General features: G+C 38.0%; 3 protein-coding genes across 5 annotated transcripts; 2 read left to right on the top strand and 1 right to left on the bottom strand.

Annotated features, from left to right (window-relative positions):
• The first annotated feature begins 3,251 nt into the window (after window positions 1-3,251).
• Window positions 3,252-8,094, top strand: LOC101160121 (rab GTPase-activating protein 1-like). The gene is made up of 8 exons (XM_004082219.4): window positions 3,252-4,319; window positions 4,975-5,049; window positions 5,135-5,245; window positions 5,330-5,434; window positions 5,526-5,609; window positions 5,684-5,755; window positions 5,873-6,133; window positions 7,583-8,094. The coding sequence occupies exons 1-8, from the start codon at window positions 4,209-4,211 to the stop codon at window positions 7,814-7,816; spliced, it is 1,053 nt and encodes a 350-aa protein (XP_004082267.1). The 5' UTR covers window positions 3,252-4,208; the 3' UTR covers window positions 7,817-8,094.
• Window positions 8,095-8,149: 55 nt separating this feature from the next.
• Window positions 8,150-12,714, top strand: ebi3 (Epstein-Barr virus induced 3). 2 transcript variants are annotated; one of them, XM_020713568.2, is made up of 6 exons: window positions 8,150-8,429; window positions 9,200-9,314; window positions 9,402-9,483; window positions 10,601-10,715; window positions 10,829-10,992; window positions 11,925-12,714. In XM_020713568.2, exons 1-6 carry the CDS (start codon window positions 8,336-8,338, stop codon window positions 12,078-12,080), a joined length of 726 nt encoding a protein of 241 aa, XP_020569227.1. In that variant the 5' UTR covers window positions 8,150-8,335; the 3' UTR covers window positions 12,081-12,714. The 2 variants fall into 2 exon arrangements, with proteins under 2 accessions (XP_020569227.1, XP_004082542.1); XM_004082494.4 differs by having other exon boundaries at window positions 8,159-8,429; window positions 10,598-10,715.
• Window positions 12,694-15,843, bottom strand: LOC101159872 (outer dense fiber protein 3-like protein 2). Of its 2 annotated transcripts, XM_004082218.3 has the most exons (5): window positions 15,439-15,843; window positions 15,001-15,111; window positions 14,528-14,650; window positions 14,269-14,410; window positions 12,694-13,071 (listed from the first exon to the last, which is right to left on the bottom strand). In XM_004082218.3, the coding sequence occupies exons 1-5, from the start codon at window positions 15,485-15,487 to the stop codon at window positions 12,726-12,728; spliced, it is 771 nt and encodes a 256-aa protein (XP_004082266.1). In that variant the 5' UTR covers window positions 15,488-15,843; the 3' UTR covers window positions 12,694-12,725. The 2 variants fall into 2 exon arrangements, with proteins under 2 accessions (XP_004082266.1, XP_020569225.1); XM_020713566.1 differs by having other exon boundaries at window positions 15,001-15,506.
• Window positions 15,844-20,687: the final 4,844 nt, after the last annotated feature.

Below are 20,687 nucleotides of genomic sequence, written 5' to 3'. Positions count from 1 at the left end.
ATTCACAACCATTTTAACAAAGAAATACAAAAGAAAATGTCATTTTTAGCTTAATTTTCTATATATATGTCCTCCATCATTCGAGAAATGCTACACAAACATGTTAAAAGCACCAAAAACAGGATTTTCTTCGGAGTGGGTCTTTAATAGTAACAAATAGCAAGCTGGCTCAACAGTTGACAGTTCCACCCTTATGGATACAGGGAGCAGCTATACGAGTTGTGTTGATATTCAGTTATTGGAAAAAAGACAAGTATAAAAAAAAAATCAAATGAAGAACCGACAAAAAATTATAATGCTCCCTTCAACAGTCATATATGAGGACAATATAATGTGAAAAGTTCCTGCTTTTCAGCTTTATTCATCAATAAAACAGATTTGTATCTGTTAAGACAGACAGTGTTTGACTTGGCTCTTCCTTCTCCCCTTCCACTGTCTCCTAACCTACTGCAGTATTACTGCTGTAAGAAAAATGAATCGGAGGAGGACGTCGGCTCTGTGGCAGGAGCCGACCCCCTCTCTCACTTCCCATGCAACACTTGCAACGCTCTCGCCATGGACGGAACAGACATCACCCCCGTCTCCCTGGATCAGCTGGACACCAGTCCTCACCACAACCACTGCCCCACCTGTTCGCCACACCCTGACCGTGCGGGGGACATGCGTAATGGAGGGGAACGTCTGGGCTTCCACACCTACTACGAAACTCCGCCTGTCTCCCTTCCCCTGCCTTCCAGCCTTCAGGGTTCCTCCTCTCTGAGTTGTTACAGTTCCACCGACATGTTCCCCTCTCCGCCACGCCCCTACAGCACCGATGTCTGACTTTGTTTTCACTGCAAATGCTCACGTTATGATCACGTCACTCATCCAGCACATGGCCTTTTTAATTTAGGAATAAAGCATTTTGTGAAACCAATTTTAGCTTTTCAAATACATTTTGAAAAGCACCATTTTCGATTCTTTAGTTATAAGTTGTTAAAGGAAGAAATTAAACAGGTTTTTGCTAATTGTAAGTGTTCATGTTTTTAGATTTATGCCAGAATGTTATCAAAAGAAAAGTATAAAGTCAAAAATTATTGAGACAACACTAGCTATTTTAAACAAACTTGTTGATCACTTGCTAAAAAGTTTTTAGTAAGCAGGGAGACTCTTCCAGTCAACCTATACTAATGTGACTGTAAGCGTTGACTTTCTCCTCAGCAATTGTCGTTTTTTTCATGTTTTACTTCTCTTTCTCGTCCACCAAGTTTCGCGGTCTTCAGCGGGAAACTCGACCTTTTAAATTACGAAACTGCCAGTTTTACATTCTGTTGCAATGTCCTGTCACACAGCTGATGTGACGTTCCCCTTTCACTGTCCAAAAAGAACCTTACAGTTCTGGAGTTTAACAGGCGGTGTCATGGGTCTGTGGGTGCTGTGCCCAAGAACAGAACCAGAGCCATCACAGCCACAAATTCAACTATAATTTGGAGTCAAACAGACTTTTGCATGGCACGGATGGTGTGCTGTGAGTTGGATCTGATAATGGATCAATTGAGTGATGTTGTAAAAGCTAGGGGTGCAGAAAAAAAAAAGATTCTGTGAAATGTTGTTATATTTTATTTAGCAATATTAGTATTGTGAGGTTTCAACACGGAAGCCCAAAATGTGCATATACGTGCGTTTACATAGACTTTTCATTGTAAGTGGTCGCTTGAACGTGTGTTGCAGAAGGGGGGCTGTGAACACGGCTTTAGAGTCTAGGGATACATGTTTAACATGAATCGGGATACGTATCGAATCGCCGGACTCTTGCCAATTCACAGCCTTAGTAAAAACTTTGCGGACCATGTTAGAATTCCTGTGTCCAGCATCATTACAGTCCTTGTTAATGGAATATTTTTTTGTATTTTGGTCCATTTACTTCATTAATAAACAAATTACTTTACATTTTTTGCCAATATTTTGCTGCCTAAAAACACCTGTTTTCTTATATTTTAAACATGTCCTTTCCTTGTGTTGCAGTATTGTACATTTTGAAAAAAAAAATGCATTTTTATGTTCTTTACAGAAAGACGAGCACTGGTACTGCCATGGAAATCCCCATTTTTCTCTGTTTCCCAACTTTAACTGGACTTTTTTTTCTTCTCTCAAGTATCAAATCTACATACACAAGAATGGACATGTTAAACCACACCATGAGCGGGGACAACTCAGACACATGACTGGTTTCTAACCACATCTTCACCTGCTGGGAGTTCACCCCATCGTTTAGCTTTCTGTTTTTCTTTCCTCTCTCCCACTTTGTTGCTACCACTCAAATGTAAATGTGAAAGCACAGTCCTTCCTTTTTCTCGCTCCAGTTTTACAGTGAGAGGGCTGCCAGCTTCTCTGCGGGCCATAGAAACTCCATGAGAGGTGACTGAGAGTTTAAAATGCTTTGTGCATTTTGTGGATTTTTGAAAAACCTGTGCTGCTTCCCCAGATGGCAGCAATGAAACTAGGAATAAGGGAAGTAAATAAAACGTTAAAAAAAAGTAAAGGAATGTGGATACAGGGAGATTAGAATAACTATAAAATAACAATGAAAGGGAACTAAATGTCACAGAAATAACATTATTAATGTTACGCTGTCTTCTTAAATTAATCATTTTTGTTGTATTCTTTTTTAGAGTCATTGGCATTTAAAGTTTGTTCTTAAAGAAAAATAGTAACTTTTTCCTGAGAGTCTTTGGTTTATGGAGTTTAAAGCCAGTTTGTCCACTTTAGTGCATTAGCCCAATATAATAGTGACATTACCCATTTATTGATGAGTTCTTATAGTTTAAAACTGTGAAAAATGTCTTCTTTTTTTGAAAAATAATCAATGACTTTCTTTCCCTCAGTTGATCTCAAAGTATGAAAACTTTAAAATGAACATTTGGAAATGATTTTTTAAACATAAATTGTGCTACAAGTGGAGTGATAAGCTAAAATGTGATTATTGCTATTTAAAGCTTTATATTTAAGATATTTATTGTCTCTCACTTGTTTTTTAAAGTGAACTAAGCCTTTGTGTTTACTTCTTTAGAGCTAATACCAGAAATAATAGTCTTGTAAAATTGTTATCTGTGTTGTGTTGTACACATTTTCATTTAAGGGTTTATTTACCAGAATCCTCTATGTGACTTTACACTTGTTTAGAACATATATGTCACAAAATATCCCCTTTTTTCTTTTGTTGAAGACTAATAAATGTTTATTGGTATGTCATGGGGCATCTTTTTTCACTGTAACTCAGGCAGGGTGTGAAAATCAGGCTTGGTGGTGAGCTTAATTACAGACAGAAGTGCTGACAGGTCCCAGACAAGCACAAACATTTGAACCAGAGACAGAAGTGCACAGCTGTATGCTAAAGAGGGAAATGAAACTAATGGGTCAGGAAAAGATTTCAGAGCCAATGGAAGGTTCAAGATAGACCTTTTTCACATGACGAAGACGCTGTAAAAACAAAACAAAAGAGTTGTTGTGATTTAAGGGTGGAGGCACGAAAACCCTCCTATTCTAGTTACTTGCATTGATATTTATTGCTGTTCCTGCTGGACCTGTTTCCTTCTCGCTCAGCCTGTAAACAACAAAAGTGCTGCAACACCCCCCGGGGCCAAATATCACAAATACCACATCCTTTACTTCTTTGGGTGACAAGTTGGGCAGGTTTGCTGAGCATCTTTGAACAAAAAAAAAAACCAAAAGGATTTTATTTTGAAACGAAAGGTGCAACAATGCTCATCCTATATGTGCATGTTATTTATATTTGTTCTTTTTCTTATCACTGCTCTAGTCATTTTTTCCTGAATGAAAAGTGAGGCCATAAAGCAATGTTTGGTCAGTGTCGGGAAGAAGAAAGGTGAGGTGATAAGAAATGCAAACACGCCTGTGGGTGTGTCCAAGCTGTCATTCTTAAGCCCTTTCTGCTCTCACACCTGAAGCACAACAAGTGTCGCTAAGTCACTCTAACTTCTGCCTCTTCTGTGCGTCTCACCTTTGGACTGTAATCGCTTTTCAGGACTTTAACCTGTAATTTCCTGTTCCATTTTTGCTGCAAACAAGAATTCAAGAAGCTTCTTATGTCTTAACTTGACGGATTCATCTGGGAATATCTCTTGACATCTGAAAGTGGATTATCTCGGTTGAAGTTGGTGACTCTGAGACACCACGGCTTTCTGAGTGGAAGAACATTTTTGGCCGAGATGATGGAAGAGATGGCCATGGTGACGGCCTGTGATGCACGCGCCATTGAAGAGATGAGCGAGGAGGAGATCCTTGCATGTCTGGTGGCTGAAACAGAACCAACATTCACAGTGAGACATCATACTTCATAATTCTGCTTTATGAGCTGCATAAATTCACATTTTTCAACAGGAAATGCATCTAAATTTGACATTTCCATAAGCTGTTATTATGGCTTCCTTATTATTTGTTCTCAAATAAACTTTGAGAAGTATAAAAGTTTAACTAAATGTTTTATTTTCTACTGATGTCAATTTAATGGAAAAAACTGAAAATAAGGGATTCTACTTGAAGAACCACATCTTTATGACTTTGCTCCAACAGGAAAGCGCTGCTGGCCGAGTATGTTTAACCACCTGTCCAACCAATAAACATTAAACATTTGCACAGTTTTGTTATTTCACACAGACTTGACTTGCAGATCAATATTTTATTGCAAAGCAGGTTTGTAATTTTAAATGCAGTCAAATGATTCCTGAAAGGCATTTATTTTTTTAATTATAGCTATTATTTTTATGCATCAAAAGCAAACAAATCCTTTTCCTTTTCTATTAATCTTAAATGGGTTAAGGATGCGTTATTTTATTTGTTACCATTTAAAAACATTTTGTAGAGGCCTGTTATTAATTTGTACAGCTAATCCCACTTCTGCATCATTTTTAGCCTCCTAAGCCTGGTTAATTATGACAACATTGTTTTAATTCAACAGCTCTCTCTTCTTCTCAGGTGCCATCAAAGAAAGCTAAACTAAAAGGAAGTCAGCTTCAGTTCATGGATAAAGACCCGCTAGACACATATGTGGTTAGTTTTTACTCTTGTTTGGAATTTGCTCTTTTTTCTTCTTCAGATTTTGGATTCTGACAAATTTTCTTCATGTTGTCTGCAGGAGGAAAATCGTCGGCTTCAGCAGACCAGCCTCCGCCTGGAGCAGGAGAACGATAACCTTGCTCACACACTGATCACCAGCAAGGTTCTTCTGAGAAACGCTCTGGATAAGGTAATAAAAGCTCCTTTTAAACCAGTCCAGGACAGTAAAAGGGAAAGGTTGCCTTCAGTAAATCTTTGTGGGGTTTTTTTGCAGGCAGAAGACAGGGTGGATGAACTAACAAAAGACCTTCTGCTGACCAGACATCGACTGAAGATCACAGAAGATGAGAAAAGAGGGAAAGAAGAGGAAGCCGCCATGGTAACAATAAATATTTGGCATTGAATCCTTGCAGAAAATGCTGCTGATTCTCAGTGCGGTGGTGTTTGAGTAAAGAAATGTTCTCTTGTAGATGAAGGAAGTATTACGGAGAGAACTGGAAAAGGCTGAGCAGGAAATCAAAAGGTCTTCTGGTATTATTGCTGACTACAAACAGGTAAGAACTGTGTGATGTTGCCCAACATTAGCATGGACAGAGGTGTGAAACATTTGGATGCTCCTCCCTCTCAGATCTGCTCTCAGCTGACGTTGCGCCTGGAGAAGCAGCAGGCCGCATTCACAGACCAACTCAACACAATCATTGTGAGAATTTACAAGTTATGCTCAACTGTCATAAGTCCATGAACCAGTTTTAACTCTGACTAAAGTTGCAACACCAGATAATGTCGATTCATTTCTGCCTTTCTTCTTGTCCTGCAGAGTGCAATCAAGGATTGCCCCCACTGTCAACACACAGCTGGGTCAGCTTTGGAAAGTCATAACTCTAAAGCAGAGGAGCAGACCGGTGTCCAACAGAAAACTGAAGAAGTCAGAGAGGAGCCTGATCCAACTTACACACCAGTTGATCAGCGGAGGCAGGAGGACCAGGAGAAGGAGTCCCTCAGGGCTCAGATCACAAACCTACAAAAAGAGCTGGCACAGACCAAACTGCAAATGGTGGAGGCCAACTGCAGGATTCAGGTAAACTATGCTGCACCTCAATTTGAAAACCTGCATTTCCAATGAAAGAAGTCCTGCAGACTCAACTGGATTTACTGGAAAAGTTAAAAAACCTTCAATGATGACACTATTTTTCACACATTTTCAGAATTTGCACTTCTTCAGATTCAAATGTTGGTTATTTTGTCCATTCTCTAATGCACTGTTCTCTTTGTTTTTAACATTCTTTAGTTTGCTTCAACTCTTTAGTCCTCTGAGTCATCCATCTGAACTCACACTGTTGTAAACTACTGCAGAGTTCACTTCCAAGTGAAGATAGCCCCTATTTCAGGCAAACAGATGATGGCTTGCTTGGTCTGCTCCACAGTACAACTGAGTTTTCTACAGAGGCCTGGACATGACATTAAAAAAAAAAAAAAATGCTCGCTCAAAGTAAATATTTGTGCCCAAGAAGTAACATTTTGTGTATTTTGTGGCAACAATTTAGTATTTTGTGCCTAAATTTAGCATGTTGTGACAACAATTTAGTATTTTCACAAAATGCTAATTTGAGCACCCAAAACGCTAATTCGTGCAACAATTTATTATTTTGATGGAATTATCATTAATTATTTTTAATTGTCATGTTCAGGCCTCCGTAGCTTTCACACCTGCCAACACCAACAAACAGAATGAACTAAACTCTTGATTGGTCCAAACAGCCCAACGTGGTGACAGGGGACTGTTTGTATGAGTTTGGCACATACATTTGTTTTTGTCTCCCTTTCATTTTGAGATTAATATATTTGTTTGGCTGTTCTATTGCAGATTACCTCATCATGTCCTGTGATGTAATTTTACGAGAAAACAATTTAGACATTTTCTACAGTTTAAGTATTCACCCTATAACACCAAGGCTAGTCAAGAGTTAGATGTTCTGGTAGCAAAGCTGAAATACATTTATAAATCTAGAAGATATGTGTAAAACTAGTAATTTAAACTTTAGCAACTTTTTTTTCAAGAACTTTGGTTTAAAAAAAACACCTAAACAGGATAATTATATTTTTTTCTTTAATTCATTCATGATGTGTTATTTAGCTTCAATATAAAATTGAGATTTTATCAGTTAATTCATCACTTTATTTAAAGAGCAACTTTCATCAACATGTGTGTGGAACACAAGATACTTGACACAAAACATACAAAAATCTTAAAACACAATTGACTAAAAACAACAATCAAATGATGAACATAAAATGGTAGAAAACACTGGGACTAATGGTTTGTTTATGTTAAAATATAGAAAGGATAAAAACGTACGAGTGATAAACCATGTATGCATCTTTAATTTCCTACTTGTGAGCTAAAGGTTAAAAAAATAAAATCAAAAAAAGGTAACAAAATGGAATTAAATAATTCAAAAGTTAAGCTTTCCGGACATGACATTGACATTAGTGAGTAGTGAAGATTTTTTATCCTGTGTTCACACAGGAGCTGGAGCACCAGAAGGGAGTTCTGTCCAACAACCTTCAGGAAGCCAAAAACAGCTGGATCAATAAGGCCTTCATGTCCCTGCGAACATCCGGCAGTGGACTTCCCAGCATTTCCCCAAACAAAGATGGAGGCCCAGCTTTAACCCTGCACAATGGCTCACTGTCTGAACTATCTGGATGGACCCCAAAAAAACTGTCATGGTCTCACAGAAACAACCGAGCACACGTCTGACAGCTGGACACCAAAGGACTACTAAAGTGCATTGACACGTTTATTTTATTTCAACTGTGTCTGCTTCCAGCGTGCAGCAGATGGGGCTGAGGAGCATAAAACCCACTAAGGAGAGTACCTGAAAGTACACAGGGAGGGGCTTACATGTATGTTTACCTTTTTCAAACCACTGCTCTGCCTGTCCATGTATTTTTTTAATGTAAATTCCAGTCACCAACATTTTTTTGTGTATAAAACTGAAACAAAATAAAGTCAAAATCACACCAGCTTGTGTTTTGTGATGTAAGGAAACCTCCCATGATGCAAAAATATTCTTTTCTATGAAGTTTCACTTTGGTGAGCCATACATGCTGTTCCTCTTTTTTTTCAGTAGGCTTAAAAACACAGATGAGCCACTATTCAAACACATACAGCAGAGCTGCTGCCAAGCAGGCGAGACCTTTATCTTAGAATCCAAGAATAGAAGGTGTCAAGGTTTAAAGATAACTCTGTAACTCTATCAAAATTGGGACTGCGGAGATGTTTGGTAGTGCATTTGTCACCGTGGCTCTCCTCATATTTGTTCCTGGAAGTCGAGCCTTGGACTTGCTGAGAGCGACTGCAACATCAGGGGGTGAGTACAAGTCCTCATCACTTTTCTTTCTTGCTCATTGGAGCGTTTTTTTATTTATTTTTTTGTCCAGTTTACTAAAAGCCCAGCATTGTAACCATTATAAAGAAGAGATTTAGTGTTTTTGAGGAATCCAGACTTTAAATCCATCAAAGTTTTTCAACTTTGTTTTTTCTCCATCAAATTAAGTTGTTTTAACTCATTTTAGACCCCAGAAAAACTTGTAATTTCAAACTAAATATTGATTTTTTCTTCTTTCTTAAACATTACAAAAATAAGGATTTTTTTTGTCCTTTTAACAAACTTCAAAAGATAGATAGATAGATAGATAGATAGATAGATAGATAGATAGATAGATAGATAGATAGATAGATAGATAGATAGATAGATAGATAGATAGATAGATAGATAGATAGATAGATAGATAGATAGATAGATAGATAGATAGATAGATAGACAGACTGACTGACTATATTTAGGGCAATTCCGTTCTCCAGCATAGAACAACATAAAAACAGGAACAACAAACAGTACAAACATAAGTAAGCAAATGAACAAAAAGTAGAAAATGAATTATTTAATAAAAATTAGGATTATAAGACTCATTGTATTCAATGTTCTAAAATTATTGCTTAAATCACTGATAAATGTGTTATTTGAGGCTTGAAAACACATTTCTTGAAAGGGTTATTTTATGAAATCATTTATATTAGACGCCACAGATTACATTTTTGAAATTATTCTCGAACATAAAATCTGTTTTGCTACTTTAGATCCTCCTTCCATTCCCAAAGTTCACTGTCGGTGTGCCAGCTATCCCAATGGGACTTTTTGTTCCTGGCCTCAACCTGCTGTTTCCTCACCCACACACTACATTGCCACCTACAGGTACATGAAGATGTTTGTTACATGACAAGCTACATTTTTCAATCCAGATTTTTCATTTCTGTTTCTGTGGCTGTTTTTGTTTAACAGGGAGAGACACAGGCAGTCAAGCACCAAGATATGTAACATCACCTCCTCTGGTTCCTCCACGCCGTCCCCGGACTCAGAGCAGGTACCAGCCTCACTTCTGCTTCAGGGACATAAAACAAGAAGCTTTCCACAGAGCGCACAAGCCAAATGGAACAAGCATTTCTCAAAAACAAATAATATTTAATGATTGGATTTTTATGAACTGGATTAACTTGGATGAACACCTTTTGTGTTATAACCAGTCACAGACACGCTTGAAAAGGCTCCTTTGAATGCAAAATTTGTAGAAGGCGGTCACCATGGCGACAAAATTTGTATGAGAGCAAAAGTGTTAGAGAAGTAACTTTAAATGAACTTTTTAGAAAGGTCCACTGACTGCTACAATGTTATTTATAGGATTTCATGACCGTGGCTTGATGTCTTCAAAAGACGATATGCTGACAGAAAAAAAAAGCTTTAATTTCCACAAAAACCTCAGCTTCGAGGTTGCTGGAATGTGAACATACTTTTAAATTTGCCAAAATTACAACACAGAGGAAACTTTTTTTATGCTGATGAAATTAGACATGATAGAAATTTTTATTTCTCCTCCATGATCAGTTTTTAAATGGTTGACATGTCTCTGAACAAAACGCCATCCAAACGTCACTACTAAATCCCTCGCTGTCCCTCGCTGGTTTAACTTTAAATGCGCACTCCATGTTTTGTACATGGAGCCCAAAAACGTGGAGAATTTTAAATGTGGAAGCCCGAAACTAACGTTTACGTGCCTTTACTTAGACTTTTCATTGGAAGTGACCGCGTGAATGTGCGTTGCTGGTGTGAACATCTAAGTACCACCATGATTTGGTTTAACCTCAGACATCCCATCAACATGAGCCCAGCTAGGAAAGATGATCCGGGTCCAAGTGGAATTTATTGTTGCTTGGGAAAATTATCACATTTTGTTTCGCGTAACAAAATGAAAATCCAGACACATATTCATCTGTCCAACTTATATAACAGTTATGGAAGTGGCCATTTTTACTCCAAAAGTCAAAGTCCTTGTAGCTTCTAAATAAAGTCTTCATCCAGGAAAATATAAGCTTTAAAGGTTTAACCACTAAGAGACACTTTTATAACTCAGTTTTGCAATGAAGATATTGTAATAATTTGTCAAAAGCTGCAAACATTGTAATCGCATGTTTTTCGTTTAGCAGTGGCACTGCCATCTGCCCAACCTGAAACTCCTCACTGACTACATAATCAACATCACAGCAGTTCATTCTGGCGGCAGCAGCTCTTATCTGGCAGGCTTCATGTTGGAGGATATTGGTGAGAAATTAACCTTTTTAAATAAGACAAATAACAAGAGGAAGAAAATCTGTGTTAAACAGCGTCACAGTCAAGTTGGTATCGATGTCAAATGTTCTTCTTGTTCTATGCAGTGAAACCAGATCCTCCTGTAGATGTCCGAGTTTCTGCTCATAAATCAAGAAACTTGTTAGTGGAATGGTCTCCTCCTCCTACATGGGCAAGTCACCATATCTTCCCCTTAAAGTACCAGATACTGTACCGGTGGGAAAACCAAGGCTCATCATTTTCTGTCAATGTAAGAAAAAAACCCGTCCGCACTTGTTTAGTCATACATTGAGCAATGAAGAAAAAAATCCCACATATGACATCAAAACCCGCATCAGAAGAGGAAGTTGAAAAATACTTCAAGTCATCAGGCAACCTCACAAGTTTCCATAAAATATATTTCAAAACCTTTTGTCTTTGTTATGTCTTTCAACGTTTATGATTTTTGAGCACAAAGCATTTTTTATGTACTGTTAGAATGGAAACAAACAATGTAAAACCTGCAAGCAAAATAAATATCTTTCTAGTAGCTTTAGTACATAGAGTATTTCCTTCAAATTTAAGGAAAAATGAAAAGGGACTGATTACTTTTCCTCTTTCCGTGACCTTCAGAAAACCCAAATGAATTCATTTTCTACAAAATGTCACTGGTGGTGAAATGTTGTAAGATTTTCAGACGGGGAAATGTGTTTGGAGAAACAGCAATGAGTAAAAACCTGGAGACACCTCTAAATGATGTTTTAACCTAAATAAACTATTTCTGTTAAAAAAAATTTCACAGGTGAACATAGAATGTTGAGTCAAACTTAAATGCTAAAAATATTTAGATTTTTGAAATTTTTGACCAAAGTGGTAAAATTGTACCGTTTGGCTTTTGCGGGCAGGCAAGAAATGCTATATCACTGTGTTTGAGAAGCCTTTTTAAGATATGTTAAAAATATATATATATATATATATATATATCTGTTAATTCTACAATATTTTATATGTAGAGCACTTTCTTTTACAATTTATCATACAATCATATGCTGGGGACAGAAAACTCAGAACTTAAAGATTAGTTTTTCAAAAAATAAGGCATTTTTTTCTTGAAACAATGGTCTTTTTACTCTCTTACTATACAATTCTAGCTGTGTAAACAGAAACAAATGTGTATACCAGACCCTGTGTTTTTTCCTTCAGCTGGGCCCAACTGACAACACCAAGATTGAACTGAAGGGGCTGATTCCAGGGAGGGCTTACCAGTTCCAGGTGTGTGCCAAGGAACTGCTTGGTTTGGGCCATTGCAGCTCCTGGAGTTCACCTGTAAACGTCATAATTCCAAGGAAAAAAACATAAAAACCTCAGTGACTTTCTTACTTTTTTCTTTTCCTATTTGCCTATTGTTAAACTAACATGGGATAAGAAAACAAATGTGAATTTTTTTCTCCAGCTGTATTCCATTTTGAGGTAATAAGGGGTAACGAAATGTTTGGTTTCAAAGCAGGGTTTCTGCTAAGCTAGGCATTGTCTGACTTTATTCGCTGCATTCACTGTGATAACTTATATTAAAAAAACAGTATTCTGTTTTATTTAATAATTCAACCAATTCAGTAAAAGTTTCTGTATTTATGTATTTATATTTTTAAACCAAATTGGTTGAAACAACGTTTTATGCTTCTGTTATTTGTGGCTAATTTTACCGCACAGTATTTTATTTATACTTTAATCATTTTATTTTATTTTAAGGTAGAGTTTTGGTGTATATTTTTACCATGCATGAAATATTGATGTTTTTTATTTATAAATTAATACACAAATAACACACATTTTGCAATTATTGTGAAAAGAAATAAAATGTGGCCCTGCAACAGACTGGCATGATGTACTCCCAGGTCCAACAGAAGCTGGGGATAGGCTCCAGCAACCCCATGCCCTCAAAGGTGATTTAGCAGGTTTGGAATATGGATGGATTAAAAGAAATAAAGTGGTCGCTCAGTATTTTCAATCAACTACATTGATCACAAGTGGGGTAATGTACTCTGAGTGTCTGATGCCCATGCTGAAAGATGGAGGTTTTGGAAGGTGTGTATGAATCTTCTCAGGGCTGTATGTTCCTGGCCCTGGAATAGCAGAGGAATAAAGCGGCCTCTTAGTCCGGCTCTGCATGGTGAACGAGGGCTGGCGTTGTCGGTAGATGTCGGGGTTTGTGCTGCTGTACTGTCCTGGTCCGGGAGTTTTGGCGAGATCTTCAGTGGGAGCGCCGACCTTCCTCCGGCATGAGAAGCTGTAACTGGCACTGGAGGTTTTGTGGGGAACCTGGCAGCCCAGAAGATTTGGAAGACTGTAGCTGTTAGAGTTCAGACAAAGGCAGACAGAAGCGGGATTTAATTTACAACAAAAAAAATGGTTTCTGACATCCTCTATCCGGATCTTATATTTTGGTGACTCAAGCCTTACTCTACTTTTATTCCACAGATACTAAAAAAATAAAATAAAATAAAAATCCATTAATCATGATTGATATGAAGATTATGGCTGGGGTGGTTGTAGCAGATGATCTTCCATTCACAGAACTGGAAATATTTAGGATAAAATCGACCTCGCCCAGAAGTATTAACATTTTTGGCAAATTATGACTGTAAGTTACTTCAACCAGCAAAAAACTAAAAACTGTTATTCACTATTATGCTTTTTGTAATAGTCTTTTTACCTTTTGATTCATTTATTTAATCAAGAAGAAACATGCTGGTTAAATAACAGCAACTTTAAGGTTCAGATCAGTGGCCTTATGGTGGAGTGTCCACGATAAGACCAAAAGGTCATGAGTTCAAATGCAGACCAATTCATACCAAAAATGGGAACCAGTTGCCTCCCTGTTTGACACAGCTTTAAAGGTTGGATTGGGGGGTTAAACCCGAGCGTGGCTGTGTCTGCAGCTCACTACTCCCCCAGGGGATGGGTCAAATGCGGAGCACAAATTTCACACAACTAGACCCCATGAAAAAACAATATGATGATGGGTGTCATAAGTCAGTTTAAAAAGGAATAAAGTATGTATGAAACATGTTACACGATATGGTGGTTCCCCGCAAAAACAATGTTTGCCTTTTGCGCTCTCACGCACTCAATTTTACATGCTTTTTTTTTTTCTTTACAGCAAGCTTTTTTCTGGGTTGTGATTGGCTGTTGACCGTGTCAATCAATCTTCTTTGTGCTGTAATGGCAAAATGGCATTAATCTTTGATCGCAGGCAAATTGATGACATTCTATAACACGGGACTTTATTTTCTTTGAAAGTTTGAAATTTGACAATTTAAACAAAATGGAAAAGTGTGAAAGTGTTCATGTCTGTCGAAAAAAAGTTTATGTAGTCTGTAGTGAGGAGTTTTACAGCTTTAAAACATCTATAATCATACTTTATAGACTTCACTTATTGGGGTTATTGTTAGAACGTAACCCGCGATAAACAAGGGACCACTGTACTGTATTAATTATTTGGATCAACTGTTAATCTTTACATTTCTTTCTTAAAATCCTTTTTTACCTGTTAGGTGCTGGTACAGGGTCAACAGATCGGTATCTTGTTCGGGGGCCGATGGTGTAGGATGGGGGTCGGCGCTGACCGTTGACAGGGGGTACTCTCTCTGGGCTGTAGGCCCCCGGTCCTGGAGTCTGGAACAGTACGTCTGTGGACACAAACCAAAGGAAAACTCAAAAACATAATTGTCTTAAAGATTGGGGCTTCGTTCTACTGCAGAACCCTTATTGCCGAAACTACACAGCATGTTTTCCCTTTTTTTTACCTTTATTCCCAATTTGACTTCCTCTGCCTGAAAAGGAATAAGAAGGAGTCTCCATCTGGCCAAACCGAGTAAGCTTGGCATGAACATGGTACCTCGGTCCAGGGCTGGAGTCCACAGAAACCACTAGAGAAAACGAAATCCACAATCAATATTTTACCACTGTGTCTAAAAGTTTTTTGTTGTAGGTGCTCAGATAAAACTACATTGTGAGTCAGAGTGGATATCAGGATGACCCACTCTCTATGACAGATTTACTGCAACACCCAGCATCATTTTAGATGGTTTTGATTTCTTTGGGACCAAAAGTACAAACACTGTTTTTTTCAAAACATGTGTGCGAAACCCTGGTTGCTATGAACAAAGCTGTGGAGACACAGTTAAGTAGGACGCTGGTGTTGTGTATCACTGCTGTAATTTGAGCAAAGCGTGACAGAGACATTTCATTTCCACCACAGTTTTGTGTGGAAACTTACTGGCACTGCTGGTGCGGCAGCGGAAGGAGTACGCGGGGCTGCTGGGCTTGGTGAAGTCATGGTTGATGAACCCAACTGTAGGGGGCAGAGCGTAGCGTCCCGGGCCCGGGCCTGGCGGTGGTTGGAGCAGGGGGAAGAGGTGGAATACAGTGATAAAAACGATGCAGCAGATGCAGCTCCAAGCAGCGCCCTCCGCTCCGTCTGCATCGTCTCTGATAGGTTCCATATGGAGCTCTTTGACTTATTTTCTACGGTTATGCTTTTAACGTTCTTCCTCTGTTGTTTGGGAATGAATTCTAAACAATCTCAAACAAGTGGGGAGCAGTGACTTGCAACTCTGTGAGAGACTTCATAGCTGTTCAGCGATAATACACTCCATGTGGATGCACACGCGTGTAGACTTACACACAAGCAGGTACTCGGGTTGCTCAGACTGACCTCTTTCTCTCGCAGAGATCACCGGCCGTTGCCTCACCACCTCCTCCATGCTGCACCGACCCCTTTCTCGTCCTCAGCTCTCCTTCTTTGGGTCTGCTGTCCACAAGGACACATCCTTTTCTACTGTGGCTCTCTCCAGTCGAGCCATGGCCTCCCGGTCTGAAATATTTATGACCAAGAGGTGAAGAAATCCTATCTTGACTGTGGGCCTGAAACTTGTACTCCACCTCTTTTTCTCTTCCAAGTTCCCTCAGGACAAACAGTTCACGCCTCCACCAAAATGATCAAGATTAAAGGTAGAAAGATTAGAGTTTGTTTGAGACAGAAAGGTTTGTTAAACGGCAAACTAAGTGATGCCAAAGCATCTGTATGGCTGATCCAGATGTTCGTCAGGAGGACGCTCTGCTACAGGAACAGTGTCTCAGTCACTGTGCGATTAAAAATGAAAAGACTTACACAAGTCTGCAGTTGCAAGTGGATATTTGACAACCGGACTAACGCTGCAATGAATAGTTTGGACTAACAAGCAATAAACAGCAATCAGCTTTTTGTTTTACTTCGTGGTGTTTAACCGGATCGGTAAAAGCCCTCAATTATCCAAACTAATTACTTGCAGGTGCATAGTTATTTTCACTACATATCTTTTTCATATTCTAAGATTTTACTCATTTTATAAAGGAGTCATTAGGACGGTAAACCAATTTTTTATGGGATCAAATAGCATCATTTTTCCCAGCACTAACATTTTTGATTGAAGTTGGAAAAAACTGGTTTGTCTTCTTTTGTTTCCTTTGTCTTTTATTTTAAATAATGAACTTTTCATTTAAAAATGGGGGGGGGGGCATGAATAAAATTCTGTTATTTTATTTTATTTTTTTCCAGTGAAGCAAATCTAGAGTTTCTTCCTCACAAAAAAGAGATCTATCTAGTATTTTTCTGCACCAAGAATATTTTGTTTGGCAATTTTTTTGAGCAACAACAGCCACAAATAAAAAAACATTAATATGATTGATTTAGAAATAAAGCGTAGTTTTAAAATTAATGAAAAAAATTATAATGATCCCTTTCCCAACAGAAAGCTTACCGTTTGATAGCTAAATTAAATCTGACGTGGAAAGTATGTTTATTGAGTTAGGACAAATTAGAAAATTAACATAATGCTGCAAAATAGTAATTGTCTTCTTAATGTATAAATGTTTTTTTTTTCCATTTTTGTATAAATATTTTTTTTCCATTTTTGTCTGAATCAGACACTGCAGATTAACATGCTAATATTTAAAACTATGCAAGATAAGCAAAACAAAATGCAATTCAAAATGTCAATTATTAAGAAAAACCTCCATGTGTAAAAGTAACTGCCTTGCAAAAACTGCAACCAAGTTGAATGTGGAAGAATTTATGGTTTTTATAGAAGTGTTGACATGAAACTGTTTTAGAGCTTCATGTAGAGGTTGTTTAAGGTCATAAAAACAGCATCCAGAATGAATCTAATTCTGGACTTTGACTAAACGGATTAAAAATCCTAAACTTATTTCTGTTTTGGAACCCATATATATGTGTTTGTAGAACATTGTGCTGCAGCTTAACCACCATGTTTTTGATCTAATAAACTGACGATCGAACAAACCGCTTAAGAATTTTTCTTCTCTTCGATGAAATGTGTTCCATTCCTGCCAATCCCACTAACCCCACCAAGTCTGGAGATCTCTTCCTAAAATTCTGCTTTAGTTTTACCCTAGGTGTCATGAGCCTCACACATTCCAAAACTTCATCTGTGGTTTCATCAATCTACTGAATATTTATCCAAAGGTCTTGGTGACGATCCAGATGGTTTTGTTGAATGTGGAGCGAACCCTGTGTTGTTACTGCTTAACAGGGATTTTCTCCTCAAACATTCACATTTTATAAATGTTTACTTTTTATTTATTATTAAAATTTAAATTTTTCCAAAACAGATGAAAACAAATTTGGTAACGCGCGGATCATTGGTGATTTTAGAAAGAGTCTTTTGCAATTTTCCGATCTTATTGCGCCTTTCAGCAAAAGTTTGATCTCACCACATTCTCAAAAACTCATCAACATTTGCACACACCTAGTACCTGGTTAAAATTAATTTTGAGCAACCCCTCCACACCCCCACCCCAATAAATAGATAAATCATGAAATCACAGCCAGAAAACCCGCCCAAGAAAAAAACAATGAATGTGGCCAAAATTTCTAATAGGGCACAAAAGATATTTTAAAATCCACTAATAAAATTAAAACGTTTGACAGGGACATCCGAAAAAAGTTTTGAAATTATTATGGGATGGCCACAGAACCCACAGCTTGACGGCCATTTTGTGGCAAAGTTTGAACTGTGGCGATATTCACATTTCCCAGCAATACAGAAAAAAAAAACGCTTTTGTTTGAGTGATCTTCGTGAAATTTTCACCCCTGTTAATTCTACAACCACAACCAAAGCCTTTTGACTTTGGATTAGGCTGCCATCTTACAGTTAAAAAAACACTTTGGCACCAGCTACAAATTTAAGCTCCTCCTAAGGATGACAGTCGGTCTCTCTCTCTCTCTCTCTCTTTTTCCCCTCGTGGTCCTCAGCAGCCTTGTACTGCTGGGTTTTGTTATTTTAGTTTGGAGTTGGACCTTGGTTGTCTAATTTTGCGGGCTTTGTTTTTTTCTTTTGAACAGTTTGACCTTGTTAGGTAGCCTTTGTGGGGAGCTGCTGACTCTGACGGTCAATGTGGCCGGGACAGTTGTCTCCCTGACTTATTTTATGTTTGGCCAGAGTTCTAATCCCTCTATTTTTGTCTTTTTGTTTGAAGCAGCACAGTATTTATTTCTTCTTGCTTTACGGAGCACAGTTTCTCTTTCAGTTTTCCCCAATAAAATGTGTTCCTCAACTTCCTGGGGTTCAGTTTTCATTTGTTATAGTGATTATTTCCCCTGGACCGGAGGCCAAATGTGGCCCGCCATGTTGTTTTATGTGAACCGCGAGAGCATAAAAGTTTTTAATTTCTTAAAATAAAAATTTTCCTTAGTTCATTACATATTATTTATGTGTAGTTGCTGTAATTATTCAATGTTTGCAGGTCCAATGTCTTTATGCAGACAAAATGTTACACGTGTAATACATGTTCTTTCTAGCTCATTTTTATGTCATTTCTTCTTTATTCACTTGGACAGTTTGATCCTTCATTAATGGAGTTATACTGAGGCAGGTTCGTCTGTCGGGGCCGTAAAAAAAACCCTCAGGCGACTAAAACAGAAAATGGTTGCTATGAGATAAAAGCAGCAGAAAGGATACCATTTTGAAAAACTTGTTTTTGTTTTCTTTTCATGAATTTGTCATGTGCAGGTTTGACCAGGCTGGCAGAGGCAGAATGATGGGCGGGGTCAGTGAGGCTGATAAGTGTCATGTATGTACATATGCATATGCATTTACATACCAGGATGGAACATGGGTGACAACAGACCAGGCGTGTAGAATGCTGGTGAGGCGGGATCGTAGCAGCTGTTCAGCAAGTGAGGCAGAGTCAAAGGTGGACGGATGTCAAGGGCAGTTAGTCATACAACGCTGCTCCTGGCTTTAATTAATTTTTCAATCATTGGCATTAACTTATGAAAAAAAACGTCTAATGGGGACAGATTATTTTTCACATGTGTATTTACTACTCAGCCTGCTTGCCATTGGAAGAACCAATTGGTTTGAAGTCTTGATTTTTTAATGTGCTCCTCCTCTTTGGGACTTTTGTGAAATTACTGCTAAATTAGTCTGAAACGTTTCAGTCTGACATTGTTTTCAGTTTCTCTTTCGAGAGGGTAATCTTGGTCTTTAGATGGATGCTTCAGGGTCTTCCAACAATAGAATTTCCCTGTTTCACCTTCTCTGCTGTTTCATCATTTTCTCAATGACAAATTTCGTTTCAACACTTCAAAAGATGCATGTTTCAATTGAAGTTTGTTGACACTTCTATTGTATTCAATCCTGGGAAGGATGTCATTATTTTTTCAGACTAATCTCCCCGGCTGAAGGGACTTTGTGACCTCAAAGCCGGTTTGAGGCCAGAAAACTCCTTCATACTCCACTGTGGTCCATTTTTCCTGGCGGATTACCACGCACGCATCATCTGAAAAGTGTCAGCTGTAGCGGAAAAGCACCAAGGGGGATTAACTTTTGGCAAAGACAGAGGTAAGTAAAGCCTCGAGAGCAGGGCCTCAACCAAGAAAAACCTTCACACCAGTTTAATTTTTAAGCACCAATGAGTGAGTGTTCACAGGTGCAGTAACAAGCCTCTTCAGTATCATTGGGGAGATAAATTTACAAGTGGGTACTGGCAGGAAATCCAACCAGTGTTTCAGATTTCCAGAATGAAACGGCACTACTGAGGTACTGGATCAACTCATTTTTGAAGAGGAATTCATCTTTATCACCTATAGACTCGACATCTGTTGTACAGCAGGATTTGTACATTTAGTGGAGTTTACAGATACCTTGATTTTTGGCTAAAAGTTGATACAGAAACAAAGTTTTGAAGCACCAGGACCAGAAAACCTCTTGCTTTGTATTCTTTGTTTTCAATACGACGTGATTCCACCACATCAAACCTTTAGGGAATTTGAGCCAAATTAAAGGTCTAAACATTTAAACTCTTCTTTGATAAAGTTTCACTTATAAAAGAGCAACTAAACAACTGCATGACAATTCCCTCATAAAGGCAAATAACCATTCATTAATATCTCTGTGTTTTAGTAATAAATGTGGCTAAAAATTTACAAGATGAAAGACCACTTTAATCATTCTTATGGTAGTTTATAATTTCTTTCTTGGCAGTGAAAGGATAAATTAAACTGTGATTTCCTTGTGTAATTTTGCAATTAAACTTGAATTCTGAGTATTTGAAGGTAGTTTGGTCAATTTACCAAAGTAAAGCACATGTTGTTTTTTTTAAAGCATAAAGTAAAGCATATGTTTTGGAGCTTAAACCTTCACTTTTCCCCCACCATCTTAGCTGTAAGTTCATCTAATAGCTTTGATCCGAGGTGTCCTTCACAATTTAGGGATTTTATTGGTGGCTAAAGTTGTTATGACTATCGAGAGTAAAGAATTTCTCAGACTTAATCTTCCCGAAACCATTTGCATCCTTATGTATTTCTGAATTGGAAGTAAAAGGGATGCATTGAACTGAATTTCCACAAAAGCTATGTAATAGATGATTTTCAACATTTTTCATGTTTTCCTTTAAAGTCC

This window comes from Oryzias latipes, chromosome 22, assembly GCF_002234675.1.
Source record: "Oryzias latipes chromosome 22, ASM223467v1".
Taxonomy (NCBI): domain Eukaryota; kingdom Metazoa; phylum Chordata; class Actinopteri; order Beloniformes; family Adrianichthyidae; genus Oryzias; species Oryzias latipes.
Note: the sequence above shows the minus strand (reverse complement) of the source record. Positions and strands in the feature narration are given on the sequence as shown.